Source organism: Ciconia boyciana, chromosome 5 (assembly GCF_034638445.1).
Source record: "Ciconia boyciana chromosome 5, ASM3463844v1, whole genome shotgun sequence".
Lineage (NCBI taxonomy): Eukaryota > Metazoa > Chordata > Aves > Ciconiiformes > Ciconiidae > Ciconia > Ciconia boyciana.
Window position 1 is genome coordinate 79,072,148 of NC_132938.1, and position 20,046 is coordinate 79,092,193.

The 20,046-nt window shown below is 37.6% G+C and overlaps 1 protein-coding gene across 3 annotated transcripts in view; it reads left to right on the plus strand.

Annotated features, from left to right (window-relative positions):
* The window catches only part of PRDM5 (PR/SET domain 5), a 97,428-nt gene extending 89,170 nt beyond the window's left edge, over nucleotides 1-8,258 (plus strand). Inside the window, exons 16-20 of one of the 3 annotated variants that reach the window (XR_012042484.1) lie at nucleotides 2,352-2,521; nucleotides 3,077-4,186; nucleotides 6,171-6,429; nucleotides 6,988-7,235; nucleotides 8,119-8,258. Coding sequence is in view for 1 of the 3 variants with exons in the window: in XM_072861565.1 (XP_072717666.1) it covers nucleotides 2,352-2,516 (165 nt within the window). In the remaining 2 variants the exon portion in view is untranslated. Of the gene's footprint in view, nucleotides 1-2,351; nucleotides 3,028-3,076; nucleotides 4,187-6,170; nucleotides 6,430-6,987; nucleotides 7,236-8,118 lie in introns of those variants that run through there. The other 2 variants (XR_012042485.1, XM_072861565.1) reach the window with 2 other exon arrangements.
* The last annotated feature ends 11,788 nt before the right edge of the window (nucleotides 8,259-20,046 follow it).

A 20,046-nucleotide genomic window follows, 5' to 3' on the forward strand; every position in this document is an offset into this window, starting at 1 on the left:
TAGTAGTGGAAATTGAATGTTCCCATTTTGGGGTGAAAATTCTAGTATATATTACATAGGAAAGTGAAAATAACTGAAATACGGAAATACAAAATGTGGGGTTTTTTCCTAGTATATTAGATTTCTGTCCTCTGAAGACCAGCCTGTATTTTCCTGGAAGGCCAATTGAACTGCAGTTGCCTCAGAGACAAAAGATTATTCTTTGGGGGCAGAAAGGTCAGGTACTGCCTGTCCTGGTTTCTTTCTAGTACAGTATTTCCCTCCACTCTGCCTTTAGTTGACCCTACACTTACTTTCAAATGTCAGTCTTTTCCATCCTCCCTACTCGATCAAAACTTTGATCATTTTGAAGAGATTGATTAGGGTTCAAGTGCACATTAGCAAGCATGGTTGTAAATCTATAAAATGTCAGTCTGGCTTATAAAATTGAAATATGAAGCAAACTCTTAAAAAAACCCCAAAACTTTTATGCATAAGCACAGCACAAGATGTATCATATCTTTATGTAATGATCCTGTGCATTCCATGTTCTTTTTGAAGAAGTTAGGTAGCAGAACATGCTAGAGCCTTGAAGGAACTGCAGGACACATTATACTAGCTGTTACAGGAGCATTATAAATGAAAAAAAAGTACTTTAAGACTGTTATAAGCTGTTTACTTTAAAAATGAAGAGGTGTGTGTAAGATACACAGAACACATACGTGTCTTGTATGTGTGTATATCCTTGATTGGCTTCCTGACTTCCAAGAAACATGTTGTGTTTACAAGTATATGATACTTTTAACACGTTGAGACTTGCGAGCAAGCATAATGGTTATGATTAGATAAATGTTATGAGTTCACTTTGTGTCTTCTGTGGAAGAGGAATAGAAAATGGTACTTGGTAAAAGCAATATTAAGACCGGACCAGTGGATGCTGTAAATGATGTGCACTGTTGTGTAACAAAAGGGTGACTGTTGCTTGGGTCTGAAAGAGGTAATTATACATTTGGGGAAAAAAGTTGGAGAGTTACAGTTGCTGTATAAAAGTCCTTGGTATTACGTCATGTCATAAATTCAAAAATGTTCCATTGCAACAGCACATACAGTGTTCTTGTCTGGGAAAAATTATTTTGGGTACAAAACTGGCCTGTGGCAGTTGCCCTTTTTATGGTCATTGTATGGTTTTGCCTTAATTGGCATAAAATACATCTATTGCGGGTCAAGATTATCTGCTTGGATAGTCAGATCTCTTTGTCTGTCTTGGTTTCAAAAGGAGTCAGTAATCATTCAGCATTTTCATTACTACTTTGATACCAATATAAATTTAAAACTTCATTTTCCTAAAGAGGGATTGTGCTGGGTTCCCTGAGTTTCTTCTGCCTATGGATGTTCATTCTTACTTAATTATATGACTCTTGCTTATTTCATTTGTTGAATCAGGAGCATGCTTTCTATTTTTTTTTTTTTTTTTAATTCATGCATACAATATGTACGTGGATGGAAGGTGAATGTGACAAAATAACTGCATGATTTCAATTGACCTGATGTCTTGCCTACAGGTTCTTAACTTTTCATTCTAACCTCTTGGCTGAACTTGTTCTTAACCTTTCATTTTGACTTCAGTACAGGAATTTTTATAAGAAGTGATGGTTTTAGCATGGCAGACTCCCTCATCCATCTATCCATTTATGCAAATGACAGAATGAACTGGACTGCTTGGAGTACAGTGGAGGAAGGGAAGCAGCACACCAGATAATATAGCAAAGGAATTGCTCCTTCATTTGCTAGATGTCTTCTGTTTTCTTGGCCAGGCAGAGGAGACTGGAACAATGAGGTTTCCTCTATAATAATTATTAACCTTTCTTGCAGTCTTCAGAGCCTCTTTTTTCTCACTCCTTCCTCCTTGTAACTGAGCAATTTGAACTGATTTTTTAGGAACCTGCAGATGTAATTCTGGAGGTCAGGAAGGAAATATTTCATTTGCAGTCAAATTGACAGAAGCTCGTGATGTTTTGTCATAATTTTTGCTGCATCCCAGATAGAATAATAGCTTTTTAAAAAACAAAACCAAAACCACAATGTAACTGGGACATCTCAGCGTGTTGATATTTTGAAGACTGGGTCTTTTTTCCTCCTCCACCACACCCCATGTCTGTGGTACCACTCTTAATGTACGACATGGAAAGACACCAGACAGATTAATAATCTTTAAGGTGCTCTCTGAAGGAGTTATTCTTCCAAAGACCAGCTCATTTATTAAGTATTGCAGGTATGTGTGGCTGTGGCCTCGGTGATGTAACATAAGGAGCATTACACATGCTTGAAGTTTTAAGACTTCTTTTGTCTTTGTCTTGTCTTCACTGCCTTAGGTTTGTGATCTGTCCTTCAGCCTGAAGAAAATGCTGATCCGACACAAGCTGACTCACAACCCCAATCGACCGATGGCAGAATGCCAGCTTTGCCACAAGAAGTTTACAAGAAATGACTACCTCAAAGTGCACATGGAAAATGTCCACGGTGAAACTGACAGCTAATTATGGTGTGTGTGAGAAGAATGGATCTCCCATTCCAAAGTGCTCCATTTGTACGTGTACAAACTCCAGACTTCTCACCTGACTAGTAAGCGTAGTCAGGAGAAACAACTGTAATGTGTTCACATGTTATTTTTCCCACTTTTTTTTTTAATATACTAGTAGGATAAAAACCAAAGAAAGACATTCACCTGAAGTAAAACATAACTTGAAAATAAAAAGTTGAAGATAAAAGAACTTTGGGAAAATTTTATCCTCATTTAAAAAAAAAAAAAGAAAACAAACAAAAAAAGCTTTAAACAAACTTCACCTTCTCAATTACAGCCTTAGAAACTTAGATATTGGTAGCATTACCTGGAAATCCTGGACATTTGGAACTGAACCCTTGGCTGTCTGCAACTGTATTTCTGTATCTAAGCTTCAAGACTCCATTAAAATTCTTTAATTTGAAACCATGTGGAATTTGTGATTCTAATTAACTGCTGGTTGCATCCAGGCATATTTTATTCAGATCTTAATTCTGCATTTTGTTGTAACATGATTTTGTCTCATTTTATTTACAGCTTTCTCATTACTAGATGAAACTCACTAACTTGAATTGGTTCTTGAGATGCCAAAATGTACGGGTACAGAAACTGTGCAAATCTGTCACATTAAGTATTTCTGTATGAGCGTTGAGGAGGATGTATTTCTTCTGGTTACATGAAACAAGACTGAAGTGAAAACTTTGAGCAATTTAGTTGAAGTACTATATTCATACTCACCATTGTGACGGGCAAGGTGAGTGAAAAGGCATCTTAGAGTGGTTTGAGCAGCTACAGTTGTCTAGTTAACATGTATTTGATTTCCTGGTGAACAGCTGGTTCCCAGAGTGTTTCTACCTGCTGAATCAGATGCCCTGGCTTTCTTCATCCCACTTAACTACCTTTGTTTTCTTAATTCTGTTAATGAGCACTGGGAAAAATACTGCTTTACAACTAAATAACAATCAAATTATTCACATTATCAGATTGAGTTGTTTACTGCAGTAAAACTCTAGAAAAGAGTTCCCACAAGCCCTCTTGTACTACAGCTAGATAACCAAGAAATTTTTGTCTACAAGGACAGTAAAACTGTAACTTCAGAGGGTGGTGCATGTGAAATTCCTGAGTTACCAGCAGTTAATATTAAGGCTCTGTCATTAGTAAACTGTTCATATTAATTTTGGACCTGTCAGTGTTTTGTAAAATGAACTTGCGTTGGGACATCTTGCTTCTAGTTTTCATGGGAAAAGAATTCAGCTTCTTTCTGAACTGCAGCGGGGACAATTATGCTGAAATGAACAGCATAATTCTTTATCTCGTGGTAGAATCTACTCAAATCTGTTTATCACGTGGTAGACTTTCTATTCAGAATAACAAAAAAGAAATAGCAAGAGTAGTATTGCTATCAATGGAAATAGCTAGCAATAGAAGATGTCGATATATTTAGTGATTAACACTTCCTTCCTTCTCTACTAATAGTTTGGATCCCATTCTTCTGCATGGATATCTGTACATTACATGTTCAGTTTTGAGACCCAGCACTGGATCCCAACAGTAATCTTTTCCAAAGCCATTATTTTTCTCCAGAAAATAAGCAGAAGACACTTTGTGTTTTTCTCAGGAGCTGAAGAAGGCATGCCACTAATAGGGGTAATTATAATTACAGGTTCTATATCAGAGTGTCTTAGTTTTTTCTAGGAAGCCTCCTGTTTTGTTATGAGACTGTTTGTCTTCAACCTCCTTTCTTTTCTTTTGGAAGCCTATAACGCTCTGTGATGACAAACTAACAAGTTTACAGGTGTCCTTCCCATTTACAAGGAAGTCGTACACTCAAGTTTACAGGTTCTCTTTCTTAACGAAACCAGATCACTTACTACTCGCAATTCTAACAAAGTTGATCAGGGACAAGCAGGAACTGTCACTGTTTTCAGCATTATAGAAAACTTCAAAGTGATGTCTTCCTGTTTATTTCAAAAGTCCTTGACTCAAGTTACATATGACTAGTTAGGCTTGAATGAGCCACCTGCAAGGTTTCTGCAGGCAAAGGGGTAACCTTCAGCTGTATCTGCAGATTTGAAATTGGAATCCAGTGTCCCCTAGGCTGATCTGAATTGAAAAAAGAATAAAGCATAGTAAAGCAACAGACATATGGTCCAGACCATAATGTAATTGTATAAAATAGGCCACAGTAGTTTTGCTGATGTAAATTTGTATGAAGAGGATCCTGGAGAAGACCTGCATGTGGAGAACCCAGTTTCATTTAATGTTGTTCTGTAATGTATCGATTCAGCGTGGAACAAGTACTTAGGTGTTACACTGGTGTGTGACAGAAAAGCGTATCACTACATGTACGCGTTATGTAATTTTGTGTTATGTTGTAACCTCTATGGTGTTATGTAATCACCGTTATGCTCTTTTCAATTTTAATTAAATACAGAACTTATTTTCCTATAATTTTAGTAGTTTTTTGCAGTATTAGTTTTGAAGGCAAACTTGCATGGTTGATGTTTCATGAATTACAATTATTCTGTGACATTTGAATATTTTATTGCATTCAGTTTCCTGTTGCAATGCATATACTTAATTGTTTCTAAATTGTTTAGGATTCCTGCAGATTTTGAAGGAAAAGTGTAATTATGAATATTTCACTTGTTTGTGACAACCACCTATGTGTTAAAGCATAGTAAGTCTTCTTCATGCCCTTTTTGTTTCCCGAGAGGTATGTGAAACCTGGAGTCTTTGCCAGTTCCATACAAATCATTTGTTCACATAAATCAAATATATTGTATGTGTGTAAGACAAATATAGTAGAAACAGGCATTATAAAGTTGAGGAAAGAATACTTCCTCTCCTTATTTGGAGAGCTTTTGTTAGAAAGTTTATCAGACTAGTATATTTCTAGGTCCAGAGAACTTTAACTTATTGCTACAGTTATAAAAATTAATATAATTTAACTGTTCAGGTAGCAAAATCAATCAGTACCATATACTGAGATGTCTGATGGTGTTTTGACGATATGTTCTTAATTATCTGCAAGGAGAATTAGGTTGGTGACTTTTTTTGACATGTCTCGGGTGGGTGCAAAGGTGACTTTATTTTTTTGTTTGTTTGCCTTTTTGACACCAATAAAGTCAAGAATTTAGTCATAGAAAAATTGAGATTACAATTTTTTATATTTTTCTTCCATTATATTTTTCCCTCTTCCATTTGGTCAATGCAAACTAAGGCACAGAGAACAGCAGAAGAAAAAAACCAAACAAAAAAAAAGAAAAAAGTTAAAAAGTGAAGATTTTTCTAAGCAGTTTTTGAGGGACAATGCTATTAAAACACAAAGAAGAAAATCCTTTTTGGGGAAAAAAAAAAGGATAATTTAATCTATTTTACATATTTTGCATAGGGTTTTTGCCAGAGATCTTTGCTGCAAAGTTGTGTTACATGTTTAGGATTAATAACTGTATTTGAAGAAAATTAGCTAGTTGCTGAAAGTCAGTACATGAAGAGGAGAATGTACTTCTTTTGGTTTTAATTATTGCTGGATAAATTACAATATACATACTAGGATTAATCATGCTGTATGTAATCAATAGCAGCAGTTAACTAACTGAAGCTTTGATCTTGTTAATGGCTTCAACAGAACAAGGGATGGACAGGATCAATGTGCGAGTGAAAGACCTTCATGGGAAACACAAGAAGTAGGTGCAGGAGGTTGAAGCCCAGCTCCAGGTGATGACTCTTCGATTGTGTCCTCCAGGAACTTTTCTTGTGGGCTAACGTGGCTGCAGATCTGCCTGAGCTCCTACAGAGCCAGTGCCTGGCTTGGCAGCTGCAGGTGTTTCCACAGCAAGAACTGCCCTATTCTTTCCATGAGGTGCTTGAATTTCTTGCAGTTGGAGGTAATATGATTCAGATTACTGAATTCATGGTGGTGAACTGTATAATTGAGTTTATATGCAATGCAGACTTACCATTATGCAATATATTTCTATTTGGTCATAGCTTTCTTAAAAAAACCCAAAACCAAACAAACACAAAAACAAAGAAAAAAACAAACCAGCAAACCCTTCTCCTTTGAGTAAAAATTTCTATTGACAGTATCCCACTTGGTATTACCTTTCGAAAAGATAGAGAACACTCCCTTCAGCTGATTTTGAGAAATGAGAAATTGAAACCTGTTGGTTTAAAGGTAAATATAAATTTTTTAGTGTGTGTGGTTGGATGTTTGTTTTGCTTTACTGTCTAGTATGACAAACTGACAAAATTCATCATTAAATACTGACTTTTCCATGGTAAGTTGTGCCATGCAGAATAACATGAAAAGCTAGAGATGCTGCTGAAATAATGTGTAGTCACTGAAATTTTAAAGGCTGTGATTCCCCCCCCCCCCCCCCTACATTGTATAATTTTCTGCAGATCATAACATTCAATTTGTTCTCTTTATTTTTCCATTACAGTTAACCCCTCTTGGAGAGAACTCCATCTCTGATGTTAGGAACAGCAGCAAACTCGCTTGTTCCTCTTGCTTTCCATTCTGATCAGATGTATGGCCAAAAGCTGATACAAACCATTAATATGATAACATTAGCAAGTGCAACGGATATTTATAATTCTGTTTTGTCATATATGATTGTGAAGGACTTGATGCATCCTTTAGTTTATACTAGCAAGTTCTAATTAGAAATCAGACAAAGGAGGAAATAGTGTAAGTTAATGTGTGCTGGGCATTTTATGTCGTTATATTTGAATGTACAAACATAGTGTAGTCAAAGCAATTTTTATGTTCTGTGAGTTAATTTGTGATGTTGTTATAAGAATATGTTTCTGGTCTGTGTTTTAAATTGTGACTTTTAATGTTCTGTATTTGTGTCAATATGTACCAATACCATTATTCTTCAAAGACCTCTGACTATAGTTTATTTTAATTTTTCAGTTTAAACGACATAGCATAATAGTCCCTCTTAAAGCATCACTTTTAGAGGTGGAGGAGCTCAGTGTGCTGTTGTCAGTGTATGATCAGGTTATAATAAAATGTTTTAAGTTCAGTTACATATTTGTTGCACAAAAATATAGGGATTCCCTTCACAATGAGATTTGAAATCTGCCTATTTGGTTTTTTAGGCTAGTGTTAGCTCAGAATATGATAGCAGTTACCGCTGTAAAGCTGTATTTTTGAACATGTTTGAATTCTGACAGCTAATTTTTGTCTCTTGTACATACTGTGGCACATCAAGAAGATAGAGTAATTTAAGGATGTGCGGTAACAGCTGAAAAGTTGTCACTGATAAACAGTTTCCTTGACCTGGAAAATTATTCATTGAATGTTTCAACGTGGGACTGCCAGTCTTAATTTTATTTAATAGTTGTCTATATTTTGGTCTATTTTATCTCCTATCCCCATTCCCTTGTAAGCTGGTAGTGAATCAGTAATGTCCTGTGAACGAGGGCAGACAGTACACTGGCAAACTCAAGTGTTTGCAAAGCATTTGCTGTTATGCTGTGTCACTTTCACCGAGCCCTATTTGTTATGTTCAAGTAGCATGCCTCTTTGAGTTTGCTAACCTCAGCTACCTCTCATGTTACAACAGGAGTGTGATCAGAGGCTGTGCATGACATATAAACTGTCATCGCCCTCCAGTGACGAAAGAAACCAGGGGGAAACAACCGCCCATGTCACAAGTGGAGGGGAGGCTTGATGGTCCATTTGTCTCTGTGGACTCCAGCTGAGGTAGGCAAGAAAATATTCTTGGATCTCCGTCACTGCCCATGTCCTGGGCCTGATCACCTCAGAAAAATCTAGATAGTAAGAAAGATGGAGGAACAAAACCAAAGCTACTTAGTGTTTCACTTACCAGTAGAAATGTATGCAGTAATATGTTTTGACGCCTGCCTTGAAAGTGGTGGTAGGTGCTTTCTAGCTTTAACAAAAACAAACCCCCTTTGATTTGAGTGCGTGGCAGGAGAGGGCAAGAAGTGTTTTATTGAGAAGTCTGTTTGTTTTAAATTGGAACTTTCACCATTTTTATTGGAGTTTCGGTTAACGCAGTGATTCTGCACTGACTATGCAATGATCGGTTGTAACTGGAGTCAGCTGAGTCCTGAGAGGGTTCTCGCTGCTCTCAGTCTTTGTGTGACCTGAGTGGAATAGGATTTTGAGAAATTACTCAAGCAGTGTATCTTAGAAGTGTACATGAGATGCATTGTACATACAAACTGAAACTGTTTAATTCAAGTAAATAATTTAGATGCCTTCCACCTTTTTACTGCATACAACTGAAATCTCAGATGGGAAGTTTTCGAAGGAAGAAAACGAAACCTCCTGGTGTTAAGTCTGTAAGACCATGAGGTCCTTCCGACAACTAACCCAAAGAAAACCTGGAGTTAGGCATTATTCTTCAATTTAATAACGAGAAAAGTAGTAAGAGTTGCCACCTAGGTTTTTGAAACAGTGTCATCTCACAAGTGTTTCACAGACATATGCATATGCATGAACTGTTATATAGGTCAGATATATAAAATACAGTCTAGCCTGAAACAGTGAGATCACAGTTTTGTAGAGCTCTGAAGCCTGATTCTGTGTGTCCTCCTGGAAATCAGTGGAATTTAAATAAATTTTGGAATTTGATTGCATTTTTAAGGATTTTCTTGACAGGATGTCCTGGTAAGCAGGAACTTGGTTCTGTACAAATACAAGCATAGATGGAAAACAGCTACTCTTTGAGTCAATGGAGTCATTTGAGTGCAAATGAGAAGAGCACTGAAATCTTAATCAAATAAAATAAAAGAAATTGCACTTAGCTGAGAAGACATTTTAATAGAGCCATGGTTTCCGAGACTTTTCACTTTCTGGAACAAGCATGAGGCCCAGGATAGAAGGTGTCTGAGCAACTCTGAAGCATGCGAGTATTCTGTTCCAGGATCTGCTTGTTGACTGTCTGCCACTTGGACACGCTGCTATATCTCTCTGTTTTCCTCTTTCTCTCTCATCACTGCTTTTTTCCTGATTAGCCTCTGAGCTCTTAAGGACAAAATATCTCTGTTTTGCTTATATAGCCACTTGCACTTGCCTTTGTTTAGTTACTGTACTGAATGTAGTAGTAATAATAGGAGCATTGCTTGATAGTTACTGACAGGGTAGTAGGACCTGATGGGGAAACCAGTATTTGAGGACTGTGAATTTAATGTGGCTACAAATAATCAGAAAATATTCCAGTTTTAACTCAATATTTATTTTGTTTTTTTAAAAAAATTAGAACAACAATCAGACAAAACCGTAGCTTTTTATTAATACGTCATGTCAGTTCTATGTAAGATTAATTTCCCATGAGACACATCTTGCATCACAAGCAAGTACATGGTTAGCTGTTGAGGAATACAGTTAACTTAAACAGCAATACTTCAAATATCATTGATCATGTGTTCGTACCCTTTAGCTATAAAATCCCTGAAGTAATGAAAGTGTCTCTCACCATATTTGTACAGCAGCTAGCATCAGGTAGATCTAGCAAGTAGTTAACTGTGAATAACTGGTTCACAATTTTTTTGTTCCATTTGTTGTATGGTGAAGCAACCATGTTGTTTGCTGAACAATAATTGAAGAGAGGTTGTTTTCAGTTCTGTTTTTCTTTTGAGAAGGGCATTCAGCAAAAAGGAACCCTTAATAAAAGTTGTTTTGGGTTTGTGGGGTTTTTTTGGTTATCCTTGTACAAGGAAAGACTGTAAGCCCTTAAATCCACAAGTTCATTTCCAGTTTAACAGCTGTTCAAACAAAACTGGGAGGAAGTGCTACAACAGGTAATGTTGCTGCTGGATTAGAGACCTTCACTGCAGCATTATCCAGGTTAACTCTTTAGTACTAATATTGTGGTTATTTTCTGTGTTATGCCGCAGACTTTAAAATATTCTTTAACAAACTTTATCTGCCAAATTCAAGGTGGATCATAAATCTACTTCACAATTCAAGAAGCACCAAAGTTATTTCACAAAATGTCATCTTTTTTCTGAATGTTTTAAAACATGGAAGTCCATTTGTCTGCTATATGCTGACTTTTTAACATAGGTCACTTATACTGTGATAAAACTCAGAAGTATTCTTCTCTACACTGTCTTCTACATCTGTATGCAGTTTGTTCAGTTTCATGGTAGGTACACTGTGGATTGAATCTGCTGAGATTAAATAATAAAAGCCCTCTGGGCACAGAAGAAGAAATCTGTGATTACAGATCTCACTGTTGTTTTCTTCCTTTATAACTTAAAACTAAATTATTAAAAACTTTGAATAATAAAACTAAGGTTGAAAATATCCATTTAATCAAATTCAATCTAGAAAATGCAAGGGGGGGATGAATTATTAAATTAAAACTACACTAATCTTTACAAAAAGCCAAGATGCATGTTTTTTGTGTTTGTTTATTGGAGCTTGCTGTTTCTAACCAGGGCTACTTGCTGCCTTTCCTTCTGGTTTTAAGCGCAGAGTTTAGTTTATGATAACTAAATCTTGTCAGATGACACTGACAGCTTATGTAGAGGACATTTTCTACTGTTTTGCTTTTACAGAAAGAAAAGGTGGTTGAATTACTGCAGTTATTCTGGGCAGAGGGTGCCAAGGCCTGAGCTTTCATATCCTTTCTTGTGATTTGAGCAGCCTTGAGTCACGTAAGAACATCTTCTCTTAAATTTCTTCCTATACTTTTGTTTTCGCTCCGTGTGTCTGAGAGAAAATCCTGCAGTTGTTTTTAGTGACCTGGCCTAGGAGTCTTTCTCAAATGAGTGCAATGTTAAGTTTCTTCTGCCTTGAGGGTAGTTGTCAGTAAGCCAAGCAGGTGAGGTTATCCCTTTCTAAACTATCTCCTCACCCAGGTCCAAAATATTTGTGTGGGATAACAGGGCTAGACTTAGCTCTTCAATATAGAAAAAGACCGTAAGATCAACAAGCCCTCTGTTAGAGCTACAAATGAGGCCAGCTGTATTGACCTGCAAACCAAAGCTTCTGTAAATTCTTCTGCCCACTCCTTTACCGTGCAGTAAGGATGACTGGAAGCAGTGGTTTCTTCTCCTTGCTTTGATACTTTTCATCACCTTAGCAATTGTAGCAAGATAAGTAAGGTTTGAATATGGCCTCAGAATTCAAATGAGGATTGGAGTGGAAAAAAGCTATAAAGTTAATGATTTGGACTTTGTTTTTGTTTTCCTGAGTCTAAAAATCAGTCTGTAGAAAACAGACCTGTGCCACCACAAAACTGAACATCATTCAGCTAGTCGCTGGAGAGATGGCAAAGAGGCTGCCTTGGTTAAGAGTTAGCTGTCCTCAGTCAGATGGAAAAACTACTATGATTGTTATGCAAGTTTAATGGCTTATTTTTAAACTTAAAGAATTAATGGCCCATCAGAAGGAAAATTTTAAAAGTCAGTTTTCGCTGGTATAAATTAGTGCATTTGCTTTGTACCAGAATGGTACCTTTCTGCTGTATATTTGTGATCTACTCTTCAGCTGAGGTTGTCTGTCTTTTTTTTTTAAATCGATAAGTATTACAAAGAATCATCCTACTTAAATTTCAGTCTACTAGCTACCAGCCATGTGATTGCTTGCTATGTACGGTGAACAGGGTTCTATTTTCTGAGTCATATTAGTATAAGGACTTTATTATATATATTAATATATCTTTATCTTTTAGGATTAGCTCATGATTTGATTTCTTTATAAAAGACTAACAGTAGAAGACGGTATTTTCCCATTCAGCCATGTCCCATTCATTGATATTAAAATGCCATCAGTAAGCAGAAATACAGCTCTTAGCCAGTTAAACACCTAGTTTCCAGTTAAATGTTACAAGGCAAGATTTTTCTAGAAATAGAAAATTAATAGTCAGGTTGTGGAGTCCTTAGTCATGATTGTAAATTGCTACTCCTGAGCATAATACTGATCATTGTATCAAGTTATTAGTAAGGTGAATACGTTTATTAAACCTAAGAAAGCTTCACATGTATGTGTTTCCTAGCAGACTTCTTTCATAATTGCTGGTAACTTCCCTTGTGAATATAAAAGCCCAGTCAGTAGTCAATTCTGTAATTGCAAGTTTCCTATGATTAATTTTGCTGTTTCCTAAATTAGAGTCCAGCAAGGTCTGCTCAGGATATGGGCTACTGTCATGTCCACAAGGATTTTAGCCATAGTTCATCTCTCTATCAACAGAGGATAAATACTTAAATGTTTTGCTTCAAAAGATATTTTCAGAAAGATAAAAACAACTTATGAAGGCACTTACTCTAATAGAATTTAGAGCTACGTATTTGCTGTGCACTCAAAATGGCTGTGGCATTTGCCTTTGCTTTTTCTAAAAGCAGATCCTGGCTGGATAAAGTGACTGTTTTTACCATCTCTTTTTCTGCTCGGTATCCCTCGTGACGTATTTTGAGAAGACCCAGACATAAAGAACAACATTTGCTAGAAACCAAGCAAAGTAGATCACAGATGAATCCTTCAGTCTATATTCCATTTCAGACTTAGGTGAATCCACAGCTGCTGTAGATTTTAGCAATATATAGTCTGAGAAAACTGAAAATGTTTTCTTGTTCTCATCTCATACTTCCTTAATTTTGCTTTGGGAAGTTGATTTATGCTGGTGTAAGAAAAATAAATTACCATAGTCAATGCATATGCAAGTGTATGGTTACGGAGTTCACTGTTTACAATAGGCACAAGCAATATATTTAAGTTTAAAAGTTTACATATGTATGCATGCATGTACATACACAGATCAAAATGTGTAGACAGTAGACAGTAGGAAAGGGATGTTACGAATATGACTTAAGTCTTACATAATGACCGAACAAGACAAATCAGGTCCACCTTATATTGGAAAGGATGAAAACCTGCTCTGTGTGTTAGGCTGAGAACAGTCTGTCTCTGCCTTGCATCTGTGAGGAAAAACTGACAGTAGTAAGAAGGCCTTTCATTGATGAGGTTCATTGAGCAACCTGTTAATGAAACACAGGATATGGCTTCCACGTCCGTAGACTAACAGAGGCATCCCTGTGTATGAATAGACTTCTCCAAAGTGTGAGTTACACATCTCATTTATATTGACCCTGTGGCTTGGATTCCCAAAATAGCTATGCTGGAGTCTTTACTCTAATAGAGAAGAGTGAAAACTGAAAACAAATTTTTCATCATCTTGATAATGATAACATTAGTAGAGAGGCAGCAGTGGGCAGGTCTTTCTCATGTCTAATTGTGTCCTTACTGGGCCACCACAGAGAACAGGATTTAGACTAGAGAATCCCTAATCAGATAGGTGCTTACCTGCTTTGAAATGAAGTGCCTAATCATTCTTCTGACTTTATACTGATTACACGAGCCAACTTCCCTCTTGCACTTTGTTTTCGTATACTTTCCATGTGTCTTACAAGGTGGATCTTGGCATCTAATTTGGGACTGTAGGTTCAGCGGGGAGTAAGTCTATTTATGGCTGTAGCCCTGAATACTTGAATGTCTTTTGAAGATTGGTTTTACGTTTCCAAGTCAGTTAGGACAATTTTATCCTGTCCTATCAGCAAACAGCATGAGATACCATATGTGAGAAACCAAACTCTCCAGTTGCAGCTCTATTTGAGTTGGGCTAGCTGTTGTACAAACTGATCATATCGCTGCCAAGCTGAGGATGCAGGCTTCCTCTGTGTGTTTTTAAAAGTCATTATATCATTGGCAGCGATTAATGACTTTCCAGCTGAAATCAGTGAACAAATATGAATGACTAAATTGTGGTCATTTTGATTATCTGTGGAACCAAAGCAGGCCAGTTTCAGAACAAATGAAGAATTGTCTCCACCTGGTTAATAGGATTCATATTTTCACCATATGACAAGGTTATATGTTTAAGTAAATGCAATCAGGAATCTAAATGCAATTATGAATCTAATTTCCCCTAGTAAATGGTCAAATTCTCCTATTAAAGAAAAAAAACAACAAAACCAAACCCACATGTATTTCAGAACACCAGAGTCTTGAGCTTCTTTTTATCTGGTGTCTTATGTGTGTGTCTTTTTTACATTCATCAGTTTACCTATGCTTCTGCCCTCTTGTGGATTTTAAATGTATTAAATACTGTAGATTTATATTATCCAGGTTTTAAGACTACAGGTCTTTGTAATGATCTTAGGACTAATTTGCATTATCTAGAAAAAAACCAGGAGTGCATGTTCTAGCATCTGCTGCATTTCTTCTGAGTGCATTGTTTGACTAAAAGAATTGCTCTACCTACCCTCTGGTTTGGGAAGTTCTTTTGTTCTATTTTTAAACCATATTTGTCAAACTGGCATAGCTGCCAGATCTTTTACATGTTGTTCTCATTTCTTATCCCCTTACTGTCACATGATTGCTCTTCAAATCTGACTGTCTCAGGAATCCATGAATTGAAAGATAATGACAAAGCGTATGAAATACCACTGAAATTCAAAGCTTTGGGAACAACTTCTAAGGTCATAAGGTGAACAGATCAGAGCCTTCTACAGCATAACACTTTGCCAATGCTACTTATAATTTCTGTCTAAAATATTGCTGTGTGTGCAGAAGTATTAAATTGTTTCAAAGCTGGAGGCCAGGGATCACTCCCTGTGCTGAATGCGTCCAGGAGGATTAGTGTGTGTAAACCTGCAAGGTAGAATATAGTAAATAATGCATACAAATGGAAATCCAGGCCCAGATATTCAAAACATTACGTATACATTCTGTGGTTTTCAGAGTCCTTCAAATTATCTGCAATTTTTATTGTGTTTCTGGTTTTTTAAGCCAATGCAGTTTTGAATTTTGCTACAGATCTAAGAGAAAGTTGACTGTTCATAGTGTGCAGCTGGGAACAGGAAAAGCTCAGCTAATGTGAAATGACATGTCAGACAGTATCGTCTTGGCACTATAACGGTCAACACAAAATAATTTAGATAGCCCCTTGGCTCCTATCTTGTAGAATATAACAGTCAAAGGACAAGAAAGGAGAAATAAATAGCATGGGGTCAAAGTCGGGAATTAAAAAGTAAGTGTGAAAAGTGAATTCTTGGAGAGAAATTTGAAATAGGTTGCTGGTTTCCTAGAAGGAGGAGGTGTTCTAGGACCAGGGAGCATTCTGGAGGAGCAGTTTGAAGGGCCTTATAACAAAATGGAGGTAAAGACAAAAGCCCAGTCTAATCTTGCTTTTTTCCTCTTCATATTTCTACCACTGCTGTTGCCAGCAGCTGAACTGGCACAGCAGCCAGTGATACTAGAAAACTGCCTCTGGCAAGAGCTTGCATTGATTGCACTATTTTATTGGAATCCTGTTCTCTTCCGGATGCACACAAACTGGCCTGCTGGAAAAAATCAACGTATTTCTGGTAGAAGCCATGAAAATTTGGGCAAAAAGCCATAGCAGAGATACCCCTAAGCCGTTGTGGGGTGTGAGTGGGTGACCACGGGGGTGGTTTTGTCTGCATTTTGGGTGTGGGTAGCGGCATGTGCCCCTTGTTCGGCCCAGGCTCACACTGTCCAAGGTGCTGATGGCACCTGAGCGACGCGGGCTACCTCTGCACCACAAAAGCGGGGACCTGCCTTCTGGGACCAGTAGACCCCCAGATAAAGGACAGGTCTCTCAGGGCCAGGCTTTGTTTTGTTCTGCACAACAGCATGGGATGAGTAGCTGTCAGAGCCTGTCTTACCACCAGTGTTGATATTGTGATAACCTCTATGCAGGCATGGTATATAGCCATCACAAAAGCATGGCTATCTGCATTTTGGCCTGAATGTCCCATTATCTTAACCTTATTCCTCTGTGCTTACATTTGCATCATTTGGATGATGTTGCAGAATAATTTTTCTGTTTATTTTTGAGAAAGTAGCAAAAATATTCAAAGCATGAAATTTCATTTCTTGTTGGTAACTGAGCTTTTATCGTGCAGCGTTGCTGCCTCAGGTAGACCTGGTTCCTAGCCTCTGTAATTTCTCAGGCCAAAAGTTGCTTTTGTTGTTTTTTCTTTGCTTTTTTTTTTTTATGGTGTCTGTGGTCATTTTCACGCCTGCTGTATGACAGCAGAGACTAGAGGTCACTTTGGTGAAGGTGGAGGTAGTAGCTTGCTGTTATGAGTAGTGAAACAGCAGATAGAAAATGAGAGAGACAGAGGCATTGGAGTAAACCTTATGCTATTTATTTGTCAGAGATCACACAGACCACAACTCCTGGACCCAGGAAGATGCTGTTATCATGCTGCGACATGTATGGAAATGGAAGTAAAATTTCATTAGTTGTATTTGACATTATTTGTATTTGACATTACAGACCATTTACATCTCTTGAAACTGTAAAGTTCTGACTGTAAGGCTGGTGGTTGTCTTTTCTGTGCTTTTGTTTCTTCTCTGTTTAGCACCAGAATTCTGAGGTGAAGGAGCACAAAGCTGATCAGAAAGCTCTGTATCTATAAAAGCACTTGCAGGTTGAGGGGGGAGTTGCTATTGGGAGGATTTTATTTATCACAGCTGATAATGGAGCAGTGATTCTCCCAGTGGGAAACTTTAAATGCCTGACAATGTTGTTAGGGGGAATGCATGATGTGGAATATTCCGTTTCCTCATCTCATTTTCCCTTCTCCCCTGCTTTATTTCATTGACACAGGAGTAGAAAATAAGACTTCTCAGGAGAAGAAGAGTAATTGAACATCTAGCTCACTCAAAAGGACTCTGATTCAAGTTTGGAGAGAATGTTTCAGAGCTGTGGGGAAACTGAGGTAGGATATACAGGTGTTTTAATGTTTGGCCTGGATCATTAATCACTTCTGCTAACTAAGGGGTAAGCAAAGAAAGTGTATTAAAATGTAGTTCCTTTGAAAGAAAAAATCATGCTTTTGAATTGAGGTTGTATATATTGACAGTAAAAATATGCAAATTTAGGGGCACTTACCAGCTTCCTTTTCCCCTTGTACTACAGACAAGTGCCACCTTTTTAGAATTACTAATGGCTGACCCAGTAATTATGAGAGTCTTCTAATTATCCACTGTGCTATTTTCATGATTCTGAACCTGGAAGCCAATGCAACCAAAAAGCCAGAAGATGATTGTAGTGTAGATATTTGCTGAGTGCTTCAGATGATCAGAAAGGCAGGAAGTGTAGAAGGGCGAGCATAATTCCCACGTAAGTGCAATAGTGTCCTTCACAGCATCTTCTGAAATGGATCTTGTGGCTCTAAGGAGATGGATTCTAAAAATGGATGGATTCTGGAGTCTGAACGTGAAGATTTCAGATATTTTACCTTTTCTCCAGCTAGGAGAGAGAGAAGTGTATTTTAAAAGACCAAAAGTTGGATTCTCAAAATGGCACATTTTCTGAGTAGAAGCTCTCAGAAAGATGACAGGTATCACAAGACGTATAAAAAGTCCTGATGGCTGTCAAGGCTAGAATGGAAATAACATTTGTTTTAATTACTTTTTTTAAAAGCACATTAATCTCTACACATGCAGATGACCACATAGATGTTGAATGGTGTTTTGACTATTAAGCCTTTATTGTAGTTATAACCCTAAGCTTGTGTGTTATCATATGCTGTCCTGCTGTCCTGGTCTTTAGTATATGTATGGGGTTTTTTACTAGCTACCTAGCACATACATGTGTGCATGTGTTCACTAAGACTCCTAGGAGACATTTAAATGCATGTTGGACTTCTGTGAGAGTCCAGAGGACTCAGATGTTTTTTAGAAAATAAGGAAGAGTCATTCAAACACCATCCTAAATAGGAAAGTAAGGGTGTGAGGAACTGAAACGTAAGGCTGTTTTTGACGTACTTGTTCTTGCTAAGTAACAATTGACATGGTAAATGTCTTGGGGGCTTTTGTAAAGTGCTAGTTATTCTGAATTAGTGATAAAAAATTTTCCACATATTTTAGTACTGACAACAAATTCCCTTATTCTGCCAACACAACATTCTCATTTTGCTGAAGAAAGCTTAAAGTCCCTTGCTCTTTTTTTTGCATCTCAACTTTCAATTCTACTAAATCTTTCAGTCACTTCTCTTTACATCTTTATTTTCAGCACATTTAGGTAATCTGTAGGGTTTTAAGTTGTTTTAGCTTGGGTCCATTGTGAGACATTAATACAGCTTTGACAAGGTACATGGTGTGGAACGTTTTGGTCTATAACACCAATAAAAACAGATGGGGGAGCAGAGCTGTGTATGACGTAAGGCACGCAAAAATGTGGATCTCGCCAATTAATCATGGCATACTGCTGACAAATAAGTGACAGTAATTGATGCAGCCCTTTGAGAGACAATCTGGAACTACTGCAACCTGGGAAAGCTCATTCATTTCTTTTCCTTTGCGAAGTTAGTGGTGAATAACAGCCCTACTTAATTGCTGCTCAGTGTTGCTTTATAAGGTAACAGTGTCAGTGACAAGCCAGGAAGTAAAAGAGTCTAGCAGTTAGAGCACTATCTGGCTAAGTCTTGTCTGCATTCTCTTTCTGCAAACTATTGATGTTTTCTTTTCCGTATATTGGCCACCAAAGGGCTGATGCACATGCACCTAAAGTGCATTTGAATATCTAAACGTGTTCTGTTAGGTTTTCTTCTTGACAGTCTAATTATCAAAATATTTCATTATTTATATTAATCTTATACTCTTAGGCTGTAGTATCAAGATTTCTAAGATGCCCAGCAGATTCCAGCAATAAAATGTGTGCACCCTGACTAGATCTAACTTGCACTCTGTGCTTTGTTTTAGGTGAACTTGTCTGACTCAGAGTAAAGCCAGAAGGTCTTAGGGCTGTAAGAAAATGTCTAACTGTTTTAACAGGCAGTATGCCAGACCAAGGCAGCATATATTCAAACCACTGTCTGCTGCTAGGGTCCCGTTTGTAGAGCATTCCTTTTTTTGACAGCAGGGAGAGAAATCAAGGCTCAGTCTGGAATACTAGAACAAAGAGAGATTTCTGCTGAATTTTCTCTCCAGTAGGCAGTGGCTGCTTCCATCACATTGAGCAAAAGTTCCTTCCAGAGCAACAATAGCCTGCCTTGGTTATTACTGGAGTGAGGCCAAAATATTTCATTTCAGTGCAATAATATTTTTACAGCAAAAGAGCTGCTGAACGGGGCCTGCTAGGACTATCATATTTGCTGGCAGGGCCACCTCCTACCCAATCATGATTTAGATCTGCTGCCATTTCCTTGTAATTGTCAGGGTGGGGAAGATAGTATTCAAACCCCTGTTACTCCTGTATAAGCTCTCTGATGGTTTCTTTTTTTGCTTTTTTACCTCTTTTCTGCTGCAGCAGAACAGGTGTCCCCAGCTCTGAGAAAAGGAGGAGGTAGCCAGACAGGGGTGGCATAAATAGCCGTGTGGTAAGATGGGCGGGTAGGAAGAAAGAGTGCTGAGGACTTCCAGCTCATTGCTCTGGTTGTTTCATTAAACAGAAGGGCAGCGAGTCAGGCGGTAACACTGGATAAAGGAACTGGCATAATGACAGACCACCGTGGTTGTCTATAGGAAAGAGGAAGTTTTCAGC